We start from the raw sequence: 19,424 nt of genomic DNA, 5'->3' as shown, positions 1-19,424 counted from the left end.
GAGGCTGTGCGGTACTTGACGCTGGGCCAGCCTTGTCCACGCAGTGCTGATGGCGAGCTGAGGGAGCAGTCCCGGCCATACTTGTTCAGCATCTCCTCTGGCCGAAACGCCTGGCCGCTCCAGCAGACACCACCTCTTCACCCATCATCCTTCCAGGCAAGATGCTCATCCAGCAAAGCCAAATGTTCTGCTCTTCCAACAGGCACGGGCCAGCCCATCTCAGCAGAAGACTTAAAAAAAAAAAAAGAAGTGAACTTTTCTTCTGAGCATGATGTGCGTAGAAATTAAAAAAGAACCCAAACCTTCAAAGGGCTCCTTCAAAAGAAAAAGAAGAGGAAAAGAAAACACAAAATTTAAGACTGTGGGAAAAAAATAGTCAAGAGATACAAACGCATCTCACTTTATTTGTGCTGGGCTTTGCCAAGGAAAAGATGAAACTGCGATTCTTTAAATCGCTCAGACGAGGAAAGCTGTTTCTACTTCAGCCTGAGACCCGTCTGCAGATAAAAAAGGGGCCACCCAGTCAGCGGGCGGACTCACCACGCTGGCTACCGGGAGGGCTCGGGTGCAGTTTATGGCGCTTGGCAGCCCGTCCACCTTGTTTGCACTGCAGGATGAAAGGGAAGCTATTCCTCGACTGAGACATTTTGCAGGGACGTGCCAGAGCCGAGCAACGGCCGCCTGCACGGAGAATCCACAAACAAGCAGTGGGAACGCTTCGCAGCTCGTCCCCCGTGCCCGGGAGGGGAAGTGTCCTCCAGAAGCGCTCGCTCGCGCTCATCCATCTTCTCCCTGCTGCTGGCAAATGCTGCCGCTGCTATTAATGGAGCCTCGCCAGTAAGCACCAAGAATAAACCTCCAAAAATATACACCCGTCGCCCTTCTCCAGAAGGGAAAGCCACCGCTTCCTATCCTCGCTGAGGCCACGCGCTGGGCTCACTTGAGCGGTGGCGCCAAAGAGGCTGGACACGGGGACCCGTAAATCTGCGTGCGCCAGACGCTAGAGAGACCCAGAGCTGCCCCCATCCCTGCCAGCTGCTCCAGGCTTTGGCCTGGTAATTATAGCATTTAAAGGCCGAGGACAGGGAGCTGGGGAAGGGGGTCGCCCAGCAGCACTTCGCTGGGGAGAAGGGCTCAAAGGAAGCACCACCGCCAAGCAAGGGCTGCGTTGGGTTGGGAAAGCGCCAGCTGCCGGGGCCCACAGCTCCGGTTTCTGCCCAGAGATGGGCCCATCCTGCCCAGCACATCGCGCATGGAGACGTTTCCTTGTGTGCAAAGGGGCTGCTCACCAGGAAGAGGGGCAGGAACATCTCAGTATCCCACGCCAACGGGGTAGGGGCTGCCCGTGGGGCGGGTGCCAGGACGAGGGGGTCCCCAACACGATCCAGGGGCCCATCTGGCTCACAGAGAGCCCCCTGGTTTGGAAACTAGCTCAACCCCCAAAGAAACCCAGGAATGCCAAGGCCCCGGGGGGACCAGAGGGCTGCGGGTGGGCTCATGACCTACACAACGAAGGGATCTGCGGTTGCCGCCTGGGCGCTGGGGCGAGCAGTGGCTTTGCCAGCCTCGCAGGGGGTTGAACGCCGGCTCTCAATGCAGCCCGTCCTCCGCAGAGAGCTGCCAGCAAACTATCTCTTCCCTGGCAGATGAACTGGTTTCATCTCACTTCCATGCACAGGGACATTTGCTGTGCGAGGGGAAGGCCCTGGCTTAGCTGGGACCCAGGCAGCCGGGAGGCGTTCTGGGGGCAAAAGCGAGCATTTTGGAGCCCTGCGGGGCAGGCAGGAGCCCTGCGAGGTGGCTACCGCTGCTCTGCAGCATGGCCCGGCTGGGCTGGGCAGCCAGGCCCTGGGCTTGGCCCAGGGAGCGCCGGCCGCATGCAGCACCCGGCTCACCGCCTCGTGGCTCCATCACCAACAAGGGGGCAGCAGGAAACCTTCAAACCCCTCAGACTGGTCTCAACTGCAGCATTTGCCTTGCTCGGCTGCAGGCAGTGCCAGGAGCACCTTGCCACACTCAGCTCCCGCGCTGCGTTCCCAGGGCGCAGGGACGGCCGGGGCCACCGCCTCCGGCCCCCGGGCTCCCCACAGCCTTCGCCGCTTTGGTCCGCACAAACCCCCGGGCTGAGCCGCAGCCCTCTTAGCCTGCCCGCTCAGAAAGCGGATTAAAGTAGCAAAAAGCAAAACTGTGAATGAACACGAGCTCAAAAATAGGAATGGGTGACAGAGAATAGCTACTACAAGCGCTGCCCGGTAGCTTCCTATCGCAGGCACGCTGCAAGCAGGGCACAGCCTGGAGCTCACCTCTGTGCGCTCTCACCCTGACCCAAACCATGCTGCTCTCAAAGGGCACTGCTAGCCCTGGGAGCAAGCAGGCTGATCCCTACTCACTGAAAGGGACGACTGACAGATTAAAAAAAAAAAAAATCTGCCAATTCTTCTGGCACAGGAAAGTTTCGTAGTGTTTCCTGCACGCTCGTTTGCCCGCTTCACTACAAAGCTGTTGGAGGAAAGGCGAACGAGTCCTACCAGGTGCTTCCTTAATTCAGCCCCTGAGACGACAGACCCTTTGGCATTTGGTTATTCGCATCAGGACAAGTGCTTCTAGAGCCTCCTTGCGCAGATCATCCGGTCCCGGTCTGTTAGGAAATGACACTTATACAGTTGTCATTAGCTGACATTTGCTAAGCTGCTATAGCATAAAAAAATAGATGAAGAAACAGCACTGAAGCGACTGGAGGAAAATAACTCGTACTAACAAGAATGCCGGGGCGGCTGCTGGGCCAGCCCTGCCGTGCTCAGCGAAGCCCAGCAGCGCCAGGATCACACTGCTCGGCCTGCCTGAATGAGCCCTGCCGGTCCCGTGAGCAAACAGGGTACGGCTTGGCGAGGAGTTAACTCAGGAAGAGTCGTTAGCTGTAACAATATTTTTAAAAAAGATGCTTGGTCAAACGCCCTTTGACTGCTGTGCTCCCCGGCCTACTTGAGACAAGGCGGCGTGAGCTTCATGAGCCGCCCGCACACCCGTGACCAGAGTAGCACACGGGCCATTCACCCTCCAGCCTGTGCACCATCCCCTTTTTCCTCCCCTTAGCCAGCCTAAAAGCCCCCAGGTCTGGACTAGCAAGGAGGTTTGGGATCCATCCAGCGCGTGTCACAGGGCGGTGCTGGGAAACCTCCGCAGCCCTTTCGGGAAGGAGCAAGCTGCAGAGACTCACCAGCTCTGATCGCTTCTACCCCTGCAGGTGCTGCCCAGGGCAGGAGGCCCGGCGCAAGGCGGGCTCTGCAGAAACGCGGCCACCGCCTGCCCAACGGCAGAGCAAGGTGTTCCTCGGCATGCCAGCGCTTCGGGCACACGCCGTCAGTCCGTCTCTGCGCGCTTTCCTGCTGGGCCCCGACCACCCTCCCTCCCCGAGCCCAGGCCACGCTGCTCTTGCACCGCCGGCTCAGATCCTCCACAGCTCACAGCTGCTCAGGGGAAAAAAAACGCTTCTGCAAGTAGTGAGAAACAGAGGTAAAGGACAGACATCTGTGAAGAAAAAACCCTACGCTGCAGCAGAGGATTCAAAGTTGAGCAAAACGTCAGGCCTGGAGCACTCGCTCTGGCACCTGCCACAGCGAAAGCCCAGGGCCGGAGGCTCTGCAGTAGCAGGTCCTGCCTCGCCGCCTGCTCAGCCCACCTCCATGTCCTCGGATCTGGTCGAATTAATTGGGAGGGAAAGCCTAAGTCCATTTGCACCCGCTAAGCTCATCGCTGCAGCTCTGACCGCTACAGCCACCCAAGGTGAGCTGGAGCTAATTCCATAGGAGCCTTTGTCAAGGCAATACATTTTGCAGCGGAGCTGTTATCCAGCTGTGCTCACGTGGCGGAAAAGCTAAGACTAACTTTTCTGCATGCGTTGACAGGCGACAGCGACCAGTTTTCGCAGTGACAGGCCAGGAGCCACCACTGCATGCTGACAGATCAGAGAGGACTGCAGAACTGCACGCATAGGGATGTCGCCAGAGCCACGGGCATCAGCAACGCAGATCATCTGGCCAGAAGACCACAGTCCAGGTATGACAGCGCAGCCCGCTAAAGCAGACTTGCAAGTTTTGCAAATTTTTCAGTTTGCAAGTAGTTGAAGCATGCATGTTTTAAGAGTCTAACAAATCACCTGTCGTTCCTGTCTGTCTAGCACTTTTCCTTGCCAGCCTCTTCACAGACTACATGCTCAGCTCTGCTGAATCGAGCAAACCCACCACTGCTCAGAAGACAACCCAAGACATCACACAAATTTGGAGGGCCATACCGCTGGCCTGCTTATCAGGATAAAAACAGCTTCTCCACCACCACCACAGGGCACCAAAGGACCTAACACACACACCCATTACCTCATTTTTAAGTGTAAACCCTTTCCCATCACCTAGTTACCGAAGGCATCAGCAGTTAAGACTAACAACAGCCTGGAGCCCCCGCTGTCCCCCCTTTATCCCCCCCATCCTCTGAGAGCATCAACACACCACAAAACCACGCGCTCGTGTAACACGATAAGGCAACAAGTAGGGTAAAAGCAATTCTGCTGTATGTTTAAGGGACAAGGCTACTCATACCTTGAAATCTGAGAATACTCAATACCCATCCTCAACCACAGCCAGATGTTCCCAGATGTGCTGTCGCTGGCCTGCATGCTCTCTGCAGAATGTGCCACACCGATGCAGTGACACCCTGCCCGTCCGGCCCAGGATATCGCTCCCGGCTTTGGTAAGAGGAAAGAGTTAAGAGCAGAGCCAAGCCCACCCGAGGATGAGCGTGGACAGCCAGAGAGGTGCCTCAGCAACTTCAGCATGAAGCTCTCCAGTGGGAACTAACAGAAAGGACTATTAAAGCCCAACTGCAAGGAAAACCAAAGGCCACCCAGGTAAGAAGGGAAGAAAAAATTATTATTATTATTTTTTTTGAAAGTTTGACCTCAAAGTTTATACTTTGGATTTTAGTAGGTATATCACAGTTTTTATGACTTATTTGGACATTAGTCAGCAAGACATTCACAATGGCTTTAAAAAGTTAATTCAATAAAGCTTCGCTTTTTACAATGCGCTTCTAGCAGAAAATACTTGAGAGATTTTACTTGCAAGAATTACTTTCCCTGCGCTAAAGGGCAGCTACGTTCTGAGCAGCAGTAAAGTCACTTCGAAAATTATTATCCAGTAATTGTCAGGGTGGGCCAAGAAGAATAAAAAGTAATCCGTGTCAGAGAGAGATTTTGAAGGCTGAACTCTTCTAATACTCAGCCAGAACTTTGTTCGTATTCTTAGCACAGCGTTTACAGTACCTTTAAAAACATTTAAGGTTAGTACTTCCAACATACACCTTACCAAAAATAACACCGCCACAAGAAGGTTGCTGGGGAGCCCAACGGCAAGCCTGCGGAGTCGGCCCAGCCGCCATGGAGAGGGCTCGAGCCGCAGCAATTTAGCAGGGATTGCGCACGGGATCGGCGCGGGCACCGCGCTGGCATCACTGCCCAGCCTTGACGAACCGGCCGGACGCGAGCTGGTTCCCACAGCACTAACGGCCGTAACCCGCCACCAGCGGGTCTGTGAGATAAATCACCGCCTAGTCCGACTGTGCAGGAATGAACCCTTCCAACTCATTTACCAATTACCAGGCAAGCAGCAGCAAAGACTTCTTCAATTATTTAAAAGCAAAGTTCATTCAACAAATGACACTATTGACAAAATACCAGGCAATACCTTTTCTTTTTATTTTAAAACCTTAAATCCTTCCACAAGAACCTGCAGACAAGTTTCTACTAGGAAACCAATGCTTTTGTAAACTCGCAAAAACTAACCGCTGGTATCCAAGCATGCAACTACCTTTTTGTGTCACTAATGTGACTGATGTCAAAGAACATACTAGTGATATATATATTTTTTTAATCATGATTAGGTAGCATGAAAATTTTGAGTCGCTTATTCTCACCAGTCACTGTGTGATAGCTAAGGAAAACCCAAGAAAAAACAAGTCTTCTTAAGACAAAGCTAATGCCAGAAGACCCTTTATCTGAACAGTGCACAGGGCATGAACAGAGATCGCTTCAGCAACCAAGGGAACAGGTAATATTTAAAAATACTATTTGCATTCTTGATGAACTAAAAAAAAAGGAAAATCCTGCAGTACAGCAGAGATGTTCAGGTGCTTTAAGATCAACAAACTAGCTCGCAGCTCAGCTTTTCGCTGTGCCTCCCCAGCACGCGCTGTGACAAACGGAAGGGTACGGAAACGTTCCCGAACTGCCTCGGTCCAGGCCAAGACAGGCAGCCAGGCCAGCGCAGGCGGCTCAGATGAACAGCCTCAGCCCGTCAGCCTCGCGCCTGGCACCGCGAGCAGCGCTACGGCGCTGCCGAAACGCCGCCGAGAGGCGCCCGCTTGGTTAGTACCGCTGCGCCGTGGCCTTACGCGGGCACGCGCAGCAACGCTTGCAGACACAAACTCTGCATCAGTACAACTGCGCGCTGACCTTGGATTAACTGATGTGTAATACCAGCATCTGGTTAGACAACATTACTTGACCATGTATTCCACAAATTAAGTTCAAACTTTCTTTTTTATTAAGCACATTCCACAGTACAAAGCTTTAGATCATGAACGATATCTGTACAATTTAACAGTTTCAATAAGCTGTTCATACACCAACTTTCCAAACAGATAATTGGCAAACATAATTACAAGTTAGAATTAGACTATCCCAGTGCTTTGAAACATTAATATAGCAGTAATGTACAGTTGCTCAGTTATGGTTAGCAAAACGAAGTCCAGAGTGCAGCCAGGATCACTACCATTAATCCCAGGAGTCACGTTCCTTGGGTGCCAATCACAAAAGTCCACTGCTATGTTACACAAAGCACAAAGAAGTTTAGACTGCATGTTCAAATACCATTATCTCCCAAGGAAAAACAGGAATTTAAATCTTACACATGCACCAAAAAGAAAAAAAAAAAAGAAAAAAAAGAAAAAAAGGACTCCATTCTTCATAAACAAAAACCTTTTTCTTCAGGGCTGCAACGGATTCTTTTTAAACAGTTTAATATTAAAGCTAGTAGATGAGAAGGGTAAAGTAAGACACTTTCACAAACTACTGTCGAGCTTACCAAGAAGTGATCTTATGGACGCTCAGGAGCGTGTTTTTAATCTTCTGTACTTCATCACATTCGGTCATCTTGATGAAATAAATATCCTTAGAGTAACACGTAAAGGGGAGTTTCTTAACTTAAACACTGATCCCAACACCTCTCTCAACGTGAAGGGTGAAGAGGAGAAAACCTTAAGTCGCACTTCTGTAACGTTTCAGTAAGGTCTGACGGGTGCTTTCTCTGAACTTGCTCGACACGGATATGATGCGTCTGACCAGAGCTGTTCCACTGGTCACCCAGGATTAAACCCTTGGCAGTTGGACTTTCCTTAGCCGTTCTGATCATAAAAGGGAAAAATTCAAAACCACGAAAGCGCTGCCAGCGGACAAACGTACATGACATACAATGATAAGGGAAGGACAGTACATTTCTGTGCCTGCACGCTTCCTGCCCAAGAAAACGGGCACATTTCACACCAAGTTCAACCAAAGGATTAAAGAAAAGCCACTGATAGGCATAGTCGTACATGGCTAACAAAGATAAAATATTCAACTTTGCATTCATCGATGTCTTGTTTTGACATAAGAAAAATGCAGTAGCGTTAATATGACCACATAAATTAGACTATGACAATGTACAAGAGGAAACTACTGAGATTTGCTAATAAAAGCATGCTAGCGAAGACAAACCATGACCAGGACACCACGATATGGTCACAGCTGGTAGCTATGGATAAGAAATCTAGCGTGGTAACCAGAGCATCGACTTGAAGGGACCTCCACTCCACCTTAAGGAAGTGTTACAAATCATACATAAATAAATTTAACTTTGGCCCATGGCGTCTTCTCCACTGAACAGCCAAACTAATGCTAAAGGAGGACATCAGTAGGCATCTGCAACAACCTACTGCTGTTAAAAGAAAGACACCTGTAAATACTGCGGCACAAAATATAAGATACAGAACATAAATTAAACATTTTTTAATTTTTAAAAAGTTTAGAAATTACATTTTAAAATATGTGGTTCCCATTAAAAAAATCCTAATGAATACTGAAAACCTCCTTTTGCAGAGAAAATTTCTAGGCAATTCATATTAACCCCTACAGTGCCAGTAGTTAGAACATCCTGCTGCCAAGTGCTAACACATTTTGTATTAGTGTGTAGTGTCAGGAAATCCTGACTCCTAGCACCTGGAGGTTACACTGTTATGTACATTATATCTACATGCTTATACAGTATTTGAAATGAGGCAAGCACACATGGAAAGGTTTTACTATACCAAACATTAGGAAGCATAGGACGGCTGTAGTACAGAGCACAGTTAAAAGGAAAAGACAGTGCTATACAACTAGTTTAGATAACCTAGCCTGAATTACAGGTAATCTTTAATTTAAAAGAAATTATTGGTGCAGAAACCAGTAAACTGTAATCCAAAAATATTACTGATCAATTCAGAAATATTTCTAATAGTCCAACGTACACTCCTATCAAACAAAACAGGCTCTGAATCTGTCATGAGAGTAAAGTCTAGAGGACAATGGTGACTTTGAAAGCAAAGCTCTGTACATTCTGGGTATGTGTTTGGCACCCAAATTTCATTGGAGAATGTTTTTTCTTTAAAGTCAGACAAAAGTGCAAAGCAATATAAATTAGGCCAAGTCCTTTCTTGACTTCCGATTTATTTCTGAAAAACAAGCCATCAGAGTTCAGTTTCTACGGACAATTTACATGTGAAGCTTTGGATTTCTCATTGCAGGGAAGGATAGGCTTCTGAGATTCATCTACTCGAAGTCAGTGAACTTGCAGTAAATTCAGAGACGACCACTGAGAGCAGGAAAGGTTAAGAAATTTAGATATAGGATTGTGCTGCTTTGCATCTACACAGCATCTAGAACCAATTCTGACTTTAGCTGTCAGTCAACATCTTCAGGCATGTAGTAGCCAAAAATCCAGTAGTTCAAGACTGTGAAACCCTGAAAAAGACAAAAGAGAAGCTGAACTGATAGGACACACAAACGGAAAAGCAACATCTGGAGACATCTGGAGGAAGTTAAGCACACGCCATGTTTCACACTCCAAGCTGAACCTAAAAGGGCAAAATGCCATGAGTACAACGCTCCCACACGATGCCTTAGCGGGGCTCTCCACTTTAAAATAATTCCCGTGGTGCTAGAAGTCCTTTCCTCATGGACAGATGCACCTCCACAGGACATTGCCTTTGCTTGTGGAATATGCTTGAATTAAGCTTAAATAAGAGCATGATTCTTAATGGTGCTAGCTCTTCATGGGGTGGACAGGTTGGAAATCGGTCACAGTTGGCATTTTTGTTGCACCTAATAAGAAACGAAACCCCTCTTGGGGAGTAACAGATGCACTGCTAGCTTTAGCCTTGCTGAACAGTGAACGCTACTGACTGAAACAGCAACCTGCACAAAACTACAAGCAGCTCTCCCTCTCTCCTCCTCCACGCTGCACAGTTTTGCGTAGGATACAAAGTTCAGTTGTTTCAAAACACAGATTTTTAAGAAAACAGACTAAAAATCAAGTAGCTTTGTATTTCACTTGCCTTTTCCAGTCACTGCATTAAGAATTTGCATCTTCTCCAAGCTAGTAATGTAATTAAATTTGACCTTCCACTTTACTTGCCGCTTCCCAAAATCATTTTTACAGACTACAGTGAACCACCCTGTTCTGAAGGGAAACTCCCATGAAAGGTTAAAACATCTTTAGGCACCCCCCTTTCCCCCCTCCCAGCCCAAGGCCTAGTGCTTAATATAAGAATATTAGACTATCATATGGTAACAATTTTTATCATGTTACAATAAACAACAGGAATTCAACAGAAAGCAATAAAACTCTCGCAGCCAACTGCCAGGACTGTCAAAAGTGATCCACTTTGAAGCGGCATAACATTGCAAGCCTTGTAAAAAAGGGGAGAGGGCTGCTTCAAAATTCAGAAAACTATAATGTTTAAAAGCATATAAAACTGTTTCATTAAATGTCATAATGAAATATTAGCTGTTTGACCATAAATTTATGTAAGATTTATGTTTTTTGGATTCCGAATTTAGACAAACCTGTCAAAAAGTGACATTGCAACATCTCTCCTGTCTGAGAAAGAATTATTAAAGGAGTGTCATTACCAATGCCCAAAACTCCCCGGATATGGAGATCTGCATATTTTCAGGTCTGCATCACGAGACAAGTCAGACATAAGCTGTTCAAAATTGTCCAGCGTGCAGAATTTGAAAGGAAGAAAAGAGTGCCAAAGGCATTTCGTATTTCATCAACAAATCTCCGTGACAGAGGGTCTTGTGGGCCACATGTGGCAAGAGAGAAAAATAAGACACCCGCATATTGCTGATCAACTGAACTGAAATAAATTTTATTCAACTCCTAATTACTTTTGCGCTTAACGCACACGATACGTCGCTTCTCCATGAATCAAAAAATTAAATAAAGCAGCTTGCCAAATATACTTCTGTAATTTAAGCAAAACAATTTGTCAACTTCAAATTAACTTGCAACTCCACAGAAGGAAGTACGGATGTATAAACTGGAAAATACATGGAGTTTGTTCCCAAAACTATCGTCTTCTTCCCATGCAGCCTATTCTAAATGCCTGAAAAGGCAGGAAAAAAAAAATTATTCAGAAAGGAAAAAAATAAAGGAAAACCCCAAAGGTTTCTACAAGGAGGGAAAACACATTCAACTTCAAGAGGGCTTGAAGTCTCCACAGCCAAAGTTCATCTAGGTACAGATCCAGTTTTCAGAGAAGCCAGCAACAGCATCTTTATCTTTAAAGGAGTAGGACAAAGCCTCTAGGGACATGGCAACAAGCTTTTCACAATAAGATTATGAGTTTATCACCCCAGATAGGAGAAAAGATTTAAAAAAAGATTAAAAAACACTTCCAAGTGGAAGTGAAAGGCTGGCAGTACAAGAGGACCTAACTGTCTGGATAGTTTCAGGGTCCATCTCCTAGCAAGTTGTGTCTTTTAAGCACTTACCAACCCACTAGAAACATTAAGTTTAACAGACTGATTTTCAGATTTCTGATTTCCTCTTAATGCAGACAGAGTAAGAAGTTAGTGAGTTTTAACATGGCACTTCTAAATTATCCTTGCAGTAGTGCCAATGTTGCAATTTCTTTTAAGTTTTTAAATGAACTGTTCAATTTATTTGGCCAATACTTGTAGTAGCTCTTTCTACATTAAAACAACATTTAGATTCTTATTTTTCATTTAGAAAGGAAGCATAACAATACATGCATGAAAATGTAGGGAATACAGGCAATTCCCTAACATTCAAACAGAACAGAATTTCAATCTGTGTGAGCAACCATAACTGACTTAAATCTTGAATGAAGCAGTGCAGTTAAGATAGCCAAAAGTGCATGCACTTCCTTTGGTTTTAAGGGAAAGTGAATTCCATTAACAGCAGTAATAATCGTCCCAGCTATTAACTGCCCAGTAGATTCTGTACACTAACTCTCCATCCTAGCAGAAGACTTCTCCCTTAGGCAGGGGACTAAGCATAATAACAACTACAGGTTCTGAAAGGGAGGGGAAACAGTCTGACCATGGCCAGCTTTCTGCCCAGACCCTCTGTGGACCCTCACCATCCCCTGGACCCAAGCGCCATATCCAGAGATGATGCTATCTCGGCCTTCTTTAAAATGAGGATGAGTTCAGTTAGGAGGCAATGCTGCCAACATTTTCCCAAGGAACGCTTACAAGTGAAAAAACTAATTTTTATGAACCCGTATTTCAAAAAAGCAAAATGTAATTTCACAAGGCAAGGAAAAGACATTTCCCTCGCCAGAAGAGCTTCTACAGAAAGAATGGAAGAGTCTGAGGAACTCACTGCAACAGCAACAAACAGACAGATAACGAAAATCCATGGTTACATGGAGACAGCAAAAACTTTCTCCCCAAGGTATTAGCAAACTACTAATTATCTACTCAAAATAAATCCTTCCTGTTGGCACAATGTTAATCCTAATTCCTCCTGCTGCGGTGTCTCCACTTCCTTGGAAGCATCTAGTATCAGCACTGGCAGAGACAGGGCATTGGAGATACGGGTGACTATTCTGCTTTGGTAAGGCAATTACTATGTTTCCAAATCCCAGCATTATTCACAGCTATTTATAGTTTGAAGTGCAATTGTTGGCAGCAATACAGATGACATGAGGAAAAGAATCTATGAGCAGATCTACAGCAAAGTTTTTACCCAGCATGCTTAGAGACCTAAATAAAGCTGACTTGCAGAAAAATGTTAACAAAATAGTCAAAATTTATGTGCGCTGTTTTTGACAGCTTTCAGTTGTCATGTTGCTGAGCACAACGGATTTTTTCATTCTGAAAGCTATCCCTATTACTCATGGTTGTCACAGAATTGCTCACTTACGATGGGCATTCATCCAAAGATCATATGCACGTTCAGTTGATTAGCGATGCATTACAATGCTCAATACAGAGATTCATATGCGGAAAGTAAATGTCTCAGAAACTCTAAAAGGTGTATTTGGAATATACGTGCAAGAATTTGAGAATGTTGTGAGCACGCAGCTTTTCATATATTAATACCTGACGCACCCAATTACAAACAGGAGGGAGTATATAGGGCGTGAGGGTAAGATACTATAATCTTACAAACTTTATAAGCTGAAGCATGACATCATGCAAAGACTACACAATGCAAGAAGTAGCATAAAGAAATTTTATTTTCTTAAGAGAAACAGCAGCTTGTTGATTTGACCATACCTACCTGTAAGCAGAGTGATAATTTCACGTATTTACAAAACAGTCAATGCAAAGAGGAAGCCTTACCTTCTGAGGGTAGTAAAGTGCAGACTGTTATCTGGAGATGTAAGTGTATGTTCTAGATGGAGAGCGGGTCTCGTTCTGGGCACTGGGTGGCACATTTAAGAAATCCCAAATCAGAATCGTATCATCGTGGGAACTACTAATGATCTGAAATTCATCAAACTGGAGTCTAAAGACACGTCCTGAATGTTCCTGTGAGTAATAAAAATTCAGTTAGTGGAGCAATTTGAGCATTTGTACTCACCCACGTATTTGGACACAGAATGGTGAATTAAAATTCTGGTGTGTTCATTAAGATGTCCTTAGTCATAGTTAACCTGAAAATCATGGCTTCCAAAAAAAGTGCTTGTAAGCCCTGAAGCTTCCCTGTAGGGAAGAGGTTGAAGCGGAGATTAAAGACAGAAACAGCCTATCAATCAAGAATAAGCAATTCAGAAGATTAGCTGGCACTGACAAACTGCCAGGGTTCCTTCTATTACATAACATTTTGTATTCAACACTACTGCTTAATCAGGTTTTATATAATCCTAATAAACCACATCATAGGCTCACCTAGGTCTTGCTTCTGGAAGTATCATTATGGTTCACTTACTAGTAAAGACAGATTGTGTTCAAATGGTGCCTTAAAGGAAAGGAGCCATAGAGTACACGCTCCATAAGCTCCTTCACGGATATCTCAAAATAGCATTAAGAGGACCGTAAGATGTTCTCCGCTTTGTTCACTGTAAATAAATTTAAAAGGAGTACCCTACCTTTGTTAGAGAACTAACCAAAGCTGTCAAACTGATCCGCAATCTGTGGTCTGAACTAGAGTATACTCACAGAAGGGTAAGAATCAACTTTTCATATGGGATAAAAGGATAGCTAAATCTCATCTCCATGCCAAGACTACTGAAAAGACTAAAAACTAGAAATATTCCGTGCAATACAAGCACTTCTGCAGGAGTTGGATAGGCCACGCACATGCTCAATAAACCAGTTACCATTATATACGGACAATAGCTTTGGGTTGCTGCTAGCTCAGACAAATGTCAAACTGACTCCTGAAGTAACATTTCATGTACGTTTCTGGGAAAAGAACAATGAATCACTCCCTCCCCACCTTTTTTTTTCTTAAATTAAGTCGACTGTCATACATCAAACCCTATTACAAAGAAAAATATAAGCTAAGCAACCACCTTAAACATGACAGTCCCCTGCAGCAACCAGAGTGCCTTGGGGCAACGCAACATCCTTTTCCCTTCCACACTGAAGGAGAAGGTTTGGAAAAGGCTCAGAATTCCATCCCCCCCTCACTGCCACATCAGCCTTTTAATGAGAGGAAACACATTTAAAGACAGAACTACAATATCTATAGTGATATTAGGGTCCCACACCAATAACTAGAATGATTAGATACAGTGCCACAGTGATTATCATTTTAGAGCATCTAAGAATCTTGAGCTCAGAAAACTTAATCTTCCAAGGTCACATTCAAGACATAGCGATATATACGTTTTTCTTCATTTTTAGCATGAGAAGCAGACTAGACTTTATCAGACATCCTGAGTTTCTCACCTATCCCACTAGAATATAATAAAATGCCTTCCCCTTTCAAATAAAAGATTTCAGATAACCCCAAATGAATTAATTTTACATACCACTAATGTACGCAAGCATAGTGTACTTGCTGGGGCACGAGGGTCAAGAGCAGCTTGCAAGTCCCAAACTTTAATTTTGCTATAAAGTAAAATAAGGAGATTATAACAAACATTGTTTCAGATATTAGCGTAGAATAAACATCTGAAGCAATAGAAGGAATACCAGGCTTTCCCTGCAGTTAATTCATCAGGATCAAACAAAATATTAGAATTTACCTAAACTGATATACTAATGTTAAATCTCTTGAAGCACAGATAGTTTTCTATTTCTTTTCAGCACCAAATACAGTGATGCCTTTGTGATGGACCAAATGGATTAGTAGATATTACGAAGACACAAATTAACTGTGTTTATATACACAAGTGATTTTAGAACTGCAGATCTCAAAAGCCTACAGCACTACTGATGAGCGCAAAGACCCAGCGGGAAACAAGCCGGGACCACCAACCCAATGACACAATAAACCAAAGTAAAAGGCTAGAGACAAACACAGTTCAAGGATTGTTTTCGATCACTCTACTGTTTACTTGAACTACCATCCAGACAGAAAGAAATGTAGAATTTGGACACGGACGTAAGTTTTTCTGAATTTACTAAACCGTTAAAATACTAATACTTACAAGGCAGAGCAAGCCCGAAGCACTAACTGCAGGGGTCTTACCTTCAACCTATCAAAAATGGTCACTTAAGAGCTCTGAGAGCATATATTACGCACACAAAAACATTTTCAGTGCTGCTGTCTAATAAAAAGAGGAAGCCAAAACTACTCAGAGCATGGGATTTGGCAAGGAGCAAATCCTGAGGGAAGAAACAAAGGAATGCACTTTTTTTAGACTGGTTGCCGCTTAAGCCAAACAAAAGCGTATTTTCTACCAAAAGTCAAACTTGGCTCATAAAACAATTGAGGACCCTGTTAAAGAGCACCAGGAAAGCAGTTTAGATAATAATATGAATCTATTCAGAATGCAGTTTCTTGGCTCCCTAAAACTGCAGCCTGCTGCCTTCAAATCTTCATGCAGGAACCACTCGGTTACATGTTGATCCATCAGTCAAATCAGAAGAGAACCTACACATAAGGCCTAACAGTCTCCAGAAGATGCTTTGCTAAGAAAGGCAAAATTTTTCAAAATTGCATTTAAAAACATACCCATCATAGGCTCCACTAACAATTCTCTTGTTGTCAAACCTGATACATCGAACCAGTTCTTCATGGCCTTCTAATACTCTTAAGCAGGCACCACATTCAATGTCCCATAGCCTTAAGAAAATGGGGTGAGAAAAAAACAAAAAACATACTTTGAATACTTCAGGTTCAGCACCTATTCCTTAGCCTCATGTGCAGCAATTGAACCATGCTATTTACATTTTTTCTGTGGAAGATACATACAAGAGGCAACTACAGAAACACAAGATGCTCCTTCCATTCAATTCACAGAAGAGTAATTTTGATATGCTGCTGCTGCTGCTGCAACATAATTTGGTCTATCCAAAATTACAAACAAGTAAAGGGTGAGTGCTTGTTAAATTATTTCAGTGAGTTTTAATATACTGATTTGGGGTTGGGGGCAGGGGACGGACAGACAGACACTGTTTATTCTGCATATACCAGTCTCTAACAGAGGTTCAGAAAGTAGTTAAAACAGTGAACAAAGTCTTTCTCATTTCTCTAACCAGAGGACAAGGTGATACACTAGCAGGATCAATTAATTTTTTTTGTTTACCTTTGACATAAACCTCGCAATTGCAAAGTTTCAACAGGGCTGAATATAATGCTTATTCTTATGCTGAATAAAGTTTTCAGCCATACGTTATCTGCTTCAGTAACAGGACGAAGATTTTTTTTGGACTTGAAGTAGTGCAGGACAGTATCAAAGGTCAGGAAAAACTGTTTTCACATGTGTGGATGTACATCGTTACAAACCGATAGCACCTTTTTGGCACCCACCTAATAGTATTGTCTGAGGATCCGCTGACCACTAGTCGATCCCTGTACTGGAGGCACGCGATACCACGCTTGTGCCCGTTTAGAGTACGAACAAACTCGCATGTACTTGTACTCCAGACCTGTGAAAAATTAGATAAATGCTTCTCTCAGAATTATGCACAATCAAGATTTTTGAATTTCAACAGAAACTGTTAAAAATTCTTAACAAAAGAGGTCTGAGGTTGACCTTTGCTAGCCAGTGGAACGAAAACTTGCATAAAGTTTTTGCAGGCAAGAATAGACACATTGCATTAACAGACAACTAGCACTATGGGAACCTAGCAGCTACAAGAGTCACAGACACTGCTGTTGCACACAGAGTCGGTGAGAAAAGTTCAGGGAGGTTTTTTGTATATAAAATATTTTCAAGTGGTAGAGACTACTCTAAATGATTTAAAAAAACTTCCTTAAACTTGAATCTTAGAAACTTAGTCTCTTTAAAAAGCGGAAGTTACCAAATACACAAGCAACTTAATTTTTACCAGTGAAATTGCTGGCACTCTACCAAGACAGAAACTGTGTTCTGTAAAAGTTTGATGACTACTTCTTTCTTAACATTAGTTGATCAGCTTCACCCACTTTTAATAAACTGTAATTGAAGTTGTAATGCAAAGTATCCAGTGGCTCATTTTCCAGCATGCAACAGTACCTTTGGCAGATACTTGGACATAAAACTGCCAAGAGCTTTTTGGCATGGCCTAAGACAGCTCTAATTCTAGAGAAGGAAGGGTGGAAACGCCTTTGTTATATTAATACTGTGGGTAACTCAAATCTCCTGGTATGTATGTGTATATATATAATCTTCAAATACAGCATTTTAGTTCTCAAAATAAGGAAAGTCTGGTTTAGCTGTTGGGAAGACAGCATGAGGAAAGGCAACTGTTGATAAAATTCACATCTGGGACAGGTCTGCCAACTGGAATTAAAAAATACCATTTGGAAAAAGACATAAAACATGCCACATTTAACAAATAAGTCAGTCGTGAGACTAGGGTTTAAACAGTGAATAGGCTTCACCTTTTTGTAACTGTATGACAGAAGCTACCAAAATGTTACAAGCCTAGTTATTTGCATAAAGATATTAACAGTCAGTAAAAGGAAGCAACTAGCTGAACAGTAAAGAAAGGCACAGAACTGCTCATGAAGTCTTTTGCTATTCAGATTTGAATCATAACATTTGGAAGCTTTCCAGCTATTTTATTCTTCCAGGCACAAACTTGTCATTTTAGTTGTCGTTTCCTCAGCAAGCATGCAGATCTAGATGAGACCTCTGCCAACTTACTTTAATGGTCCTGTCACCTGATGCTGACACAATGTACTTGTCATCAAAGTCCACAACATTAACAGCAGCACGATGGCCAACCAATACACGGCGCAGGGTGATGTCAGTAGGTGATGCCATATCCCAAACAGCAATGGATCTGTCCTTTGAGCATGTCACCATTAAACCATTACTGAACCTCAAATGAAGCACTGCCTCATTGTGGTGAATCAATGTGTTCAGAACTTCGCCTGTGTTTACATCCCAAACTCTGCAAAAACAAAATCATTTTAGCTTAGATGAATGAAGACGCCTATGCACAGTATAAACTGTAAACATACCTAAGCTCGCTGCTATCATTCAAATCCACCACAGGCCAGCAGCAACTGGAACGTAATGTCCTCCGGTGCTACTTACTCGCTAACTTGAAATGAAAATCACTACTCAATGAAAAGTTGTAAAGACCAACATTGTCACCATCGTCGCAAGACAACAGACGGGAGACAAAGGCCTTCCACTGAACTGTAGCCAAGCATGTTTACATTGGACCTCTACTGAGCCCTGAATTCATGCAAGAATTAGAACTCAGCGTCATCAAAATTGCTGTTAGACAAGTATGTATCCCAAGTATTCTTGCATCAATAGTCATAATTAAGAAATGTCAGAAGAAGATACAAGGAACCCTAAATGAGGAAATTACAGGATAGCTGGCTCATCAGCCATTCTACAACTTCAGCTGATGCCTTGAATCACACAGATCACATTCTTTCAAAGTTCTTAACAACCTACAAAAATGACACTGAAATTTGGGGAAAAAATTGAATGGGAAGCTTTGCTAAATGTGACTATTTTGGTTTTTGAATAGCAGCATCATATTCATAACAGGGCACACATATTGACTATTTGGAGATTATTATAAGCATTCCCAGCTCAGTCATTTTTGCACAAAAGCTTAACACTCACCTCACTGTAGAATCTGAGGATCCAGTTACAATGACTCTTTCATCATACTGCAGACAAAGGACTGAGCCAGTATGTCCTGTTAATACTTTCAAACATTCCAAGCTTGTTTTGTCCCAAATCTGTTAAAAATAAAAAGTATAAGCAGCTTACCAAGATCAAAAGCATAGATCCAAGACTTTCACATTGCAGCAAGAGAAAAGGAAGGAAGAAAACTAGGGATAGCAAGAAGAATTCATGGGTAGTTATCCTGTCTAAACAGTGGGCCTTTCCTCCCTTTTAGCCTGATCAAGCCTCCCTGAAGCAAGTTCTCAACAGAACAGTGAATAACCAATGATCATAGAAAGATAAAAGCCAGCTTTCCAAAAGGAAATGCTATGTTGCTCAGAGACGAATACGAAAGCAAACTGTTAGCATGAAAGCGAACCATTAGCCAAGCCAAAAGACAAAGCAAAGGACAGTGGCACACAGCATCTCCATTAATTTATATCAACTTTGGTTTCACAAGCATTTGTTTTTAGTCATATCGAAAACAAACATAGTATAGGTCTCCTGGCTGGCAGTCTCCAGAGTTCCTAGAGCAAAACACAGGCAAGAACTTCGTGGGGCTATAGAAGACAACCCATCCTCATAAA

At 43.9% G+C, this 19,424-nt stretch overlaps 1 protein-coding gene across 7 annotated transcripts in view; it reads right to left on the bottom strand.

The window, feature by feature from the left end:
• Positions 1-6,570: 6,570 nt before the first annotated feature.
• The window catches only part of FBXW11 (F-box and WD repeat domain containing 11), an 82,145-nt gene continuing 69,291 nt past the window's right edge, over positions 6,571-19,424 (bottom strand). For all 7 annotated transcript variants that reach the window (XM_064520816.1, XM_064520817.1, XM_064520818.1 and 4 more), the window contains 7 exons: positions 18,793-18,911; positions 17,851-18,100; positions 16,530-16,648; positions 15,732-15,842; positions 14,584-14,662; positions 12,947-13,135; positions 6,571-9,088 (listed from right to left, as the gene is read on the bottom strand). In XM_064520816.1, the coding sequence (XP_064376886.1) occupies positions 12,974-13,135; positions 14,584-14,662; positions 15,732-15,842; positions 16,530-16,648; positions 17,851-18,100; positions 18,793-18,911 (840 nt within the window). In that variant the 3' untranslated portion in view covers positions 6,571-9,088; positions 12,947-12,973. The remainder of the gene's footprint in view (positions 9,089-12,946; positions 13,136-14,583; positions 14,663-15,731; positions 15,843-16,529; positions 16,649-17,850; positions 18,101-18,792; positions 18,912-19,424) is intronic.

Source organism: Dromaius novaehollandiae, chromosome 15, assembly GCF_036370855.1.
Source record: "Dromaius novaehollandiae isolate bDroNov1 chromosome 15, bDroNov1.hap1, whole genome shotgun sequence".
Classification (NCBI taxonomy): domain Eukaryota; kingdom Metazoa; phylum Chordata; class Aves; order Casuariiformes; family Dromaiidae; genus Dromaius; species Dromaius novaehollandiae.
Note: the sequence above shows the minus strand (reverse complement) of the source record. Positions and strands in the feature narration are given on the sequence as shown.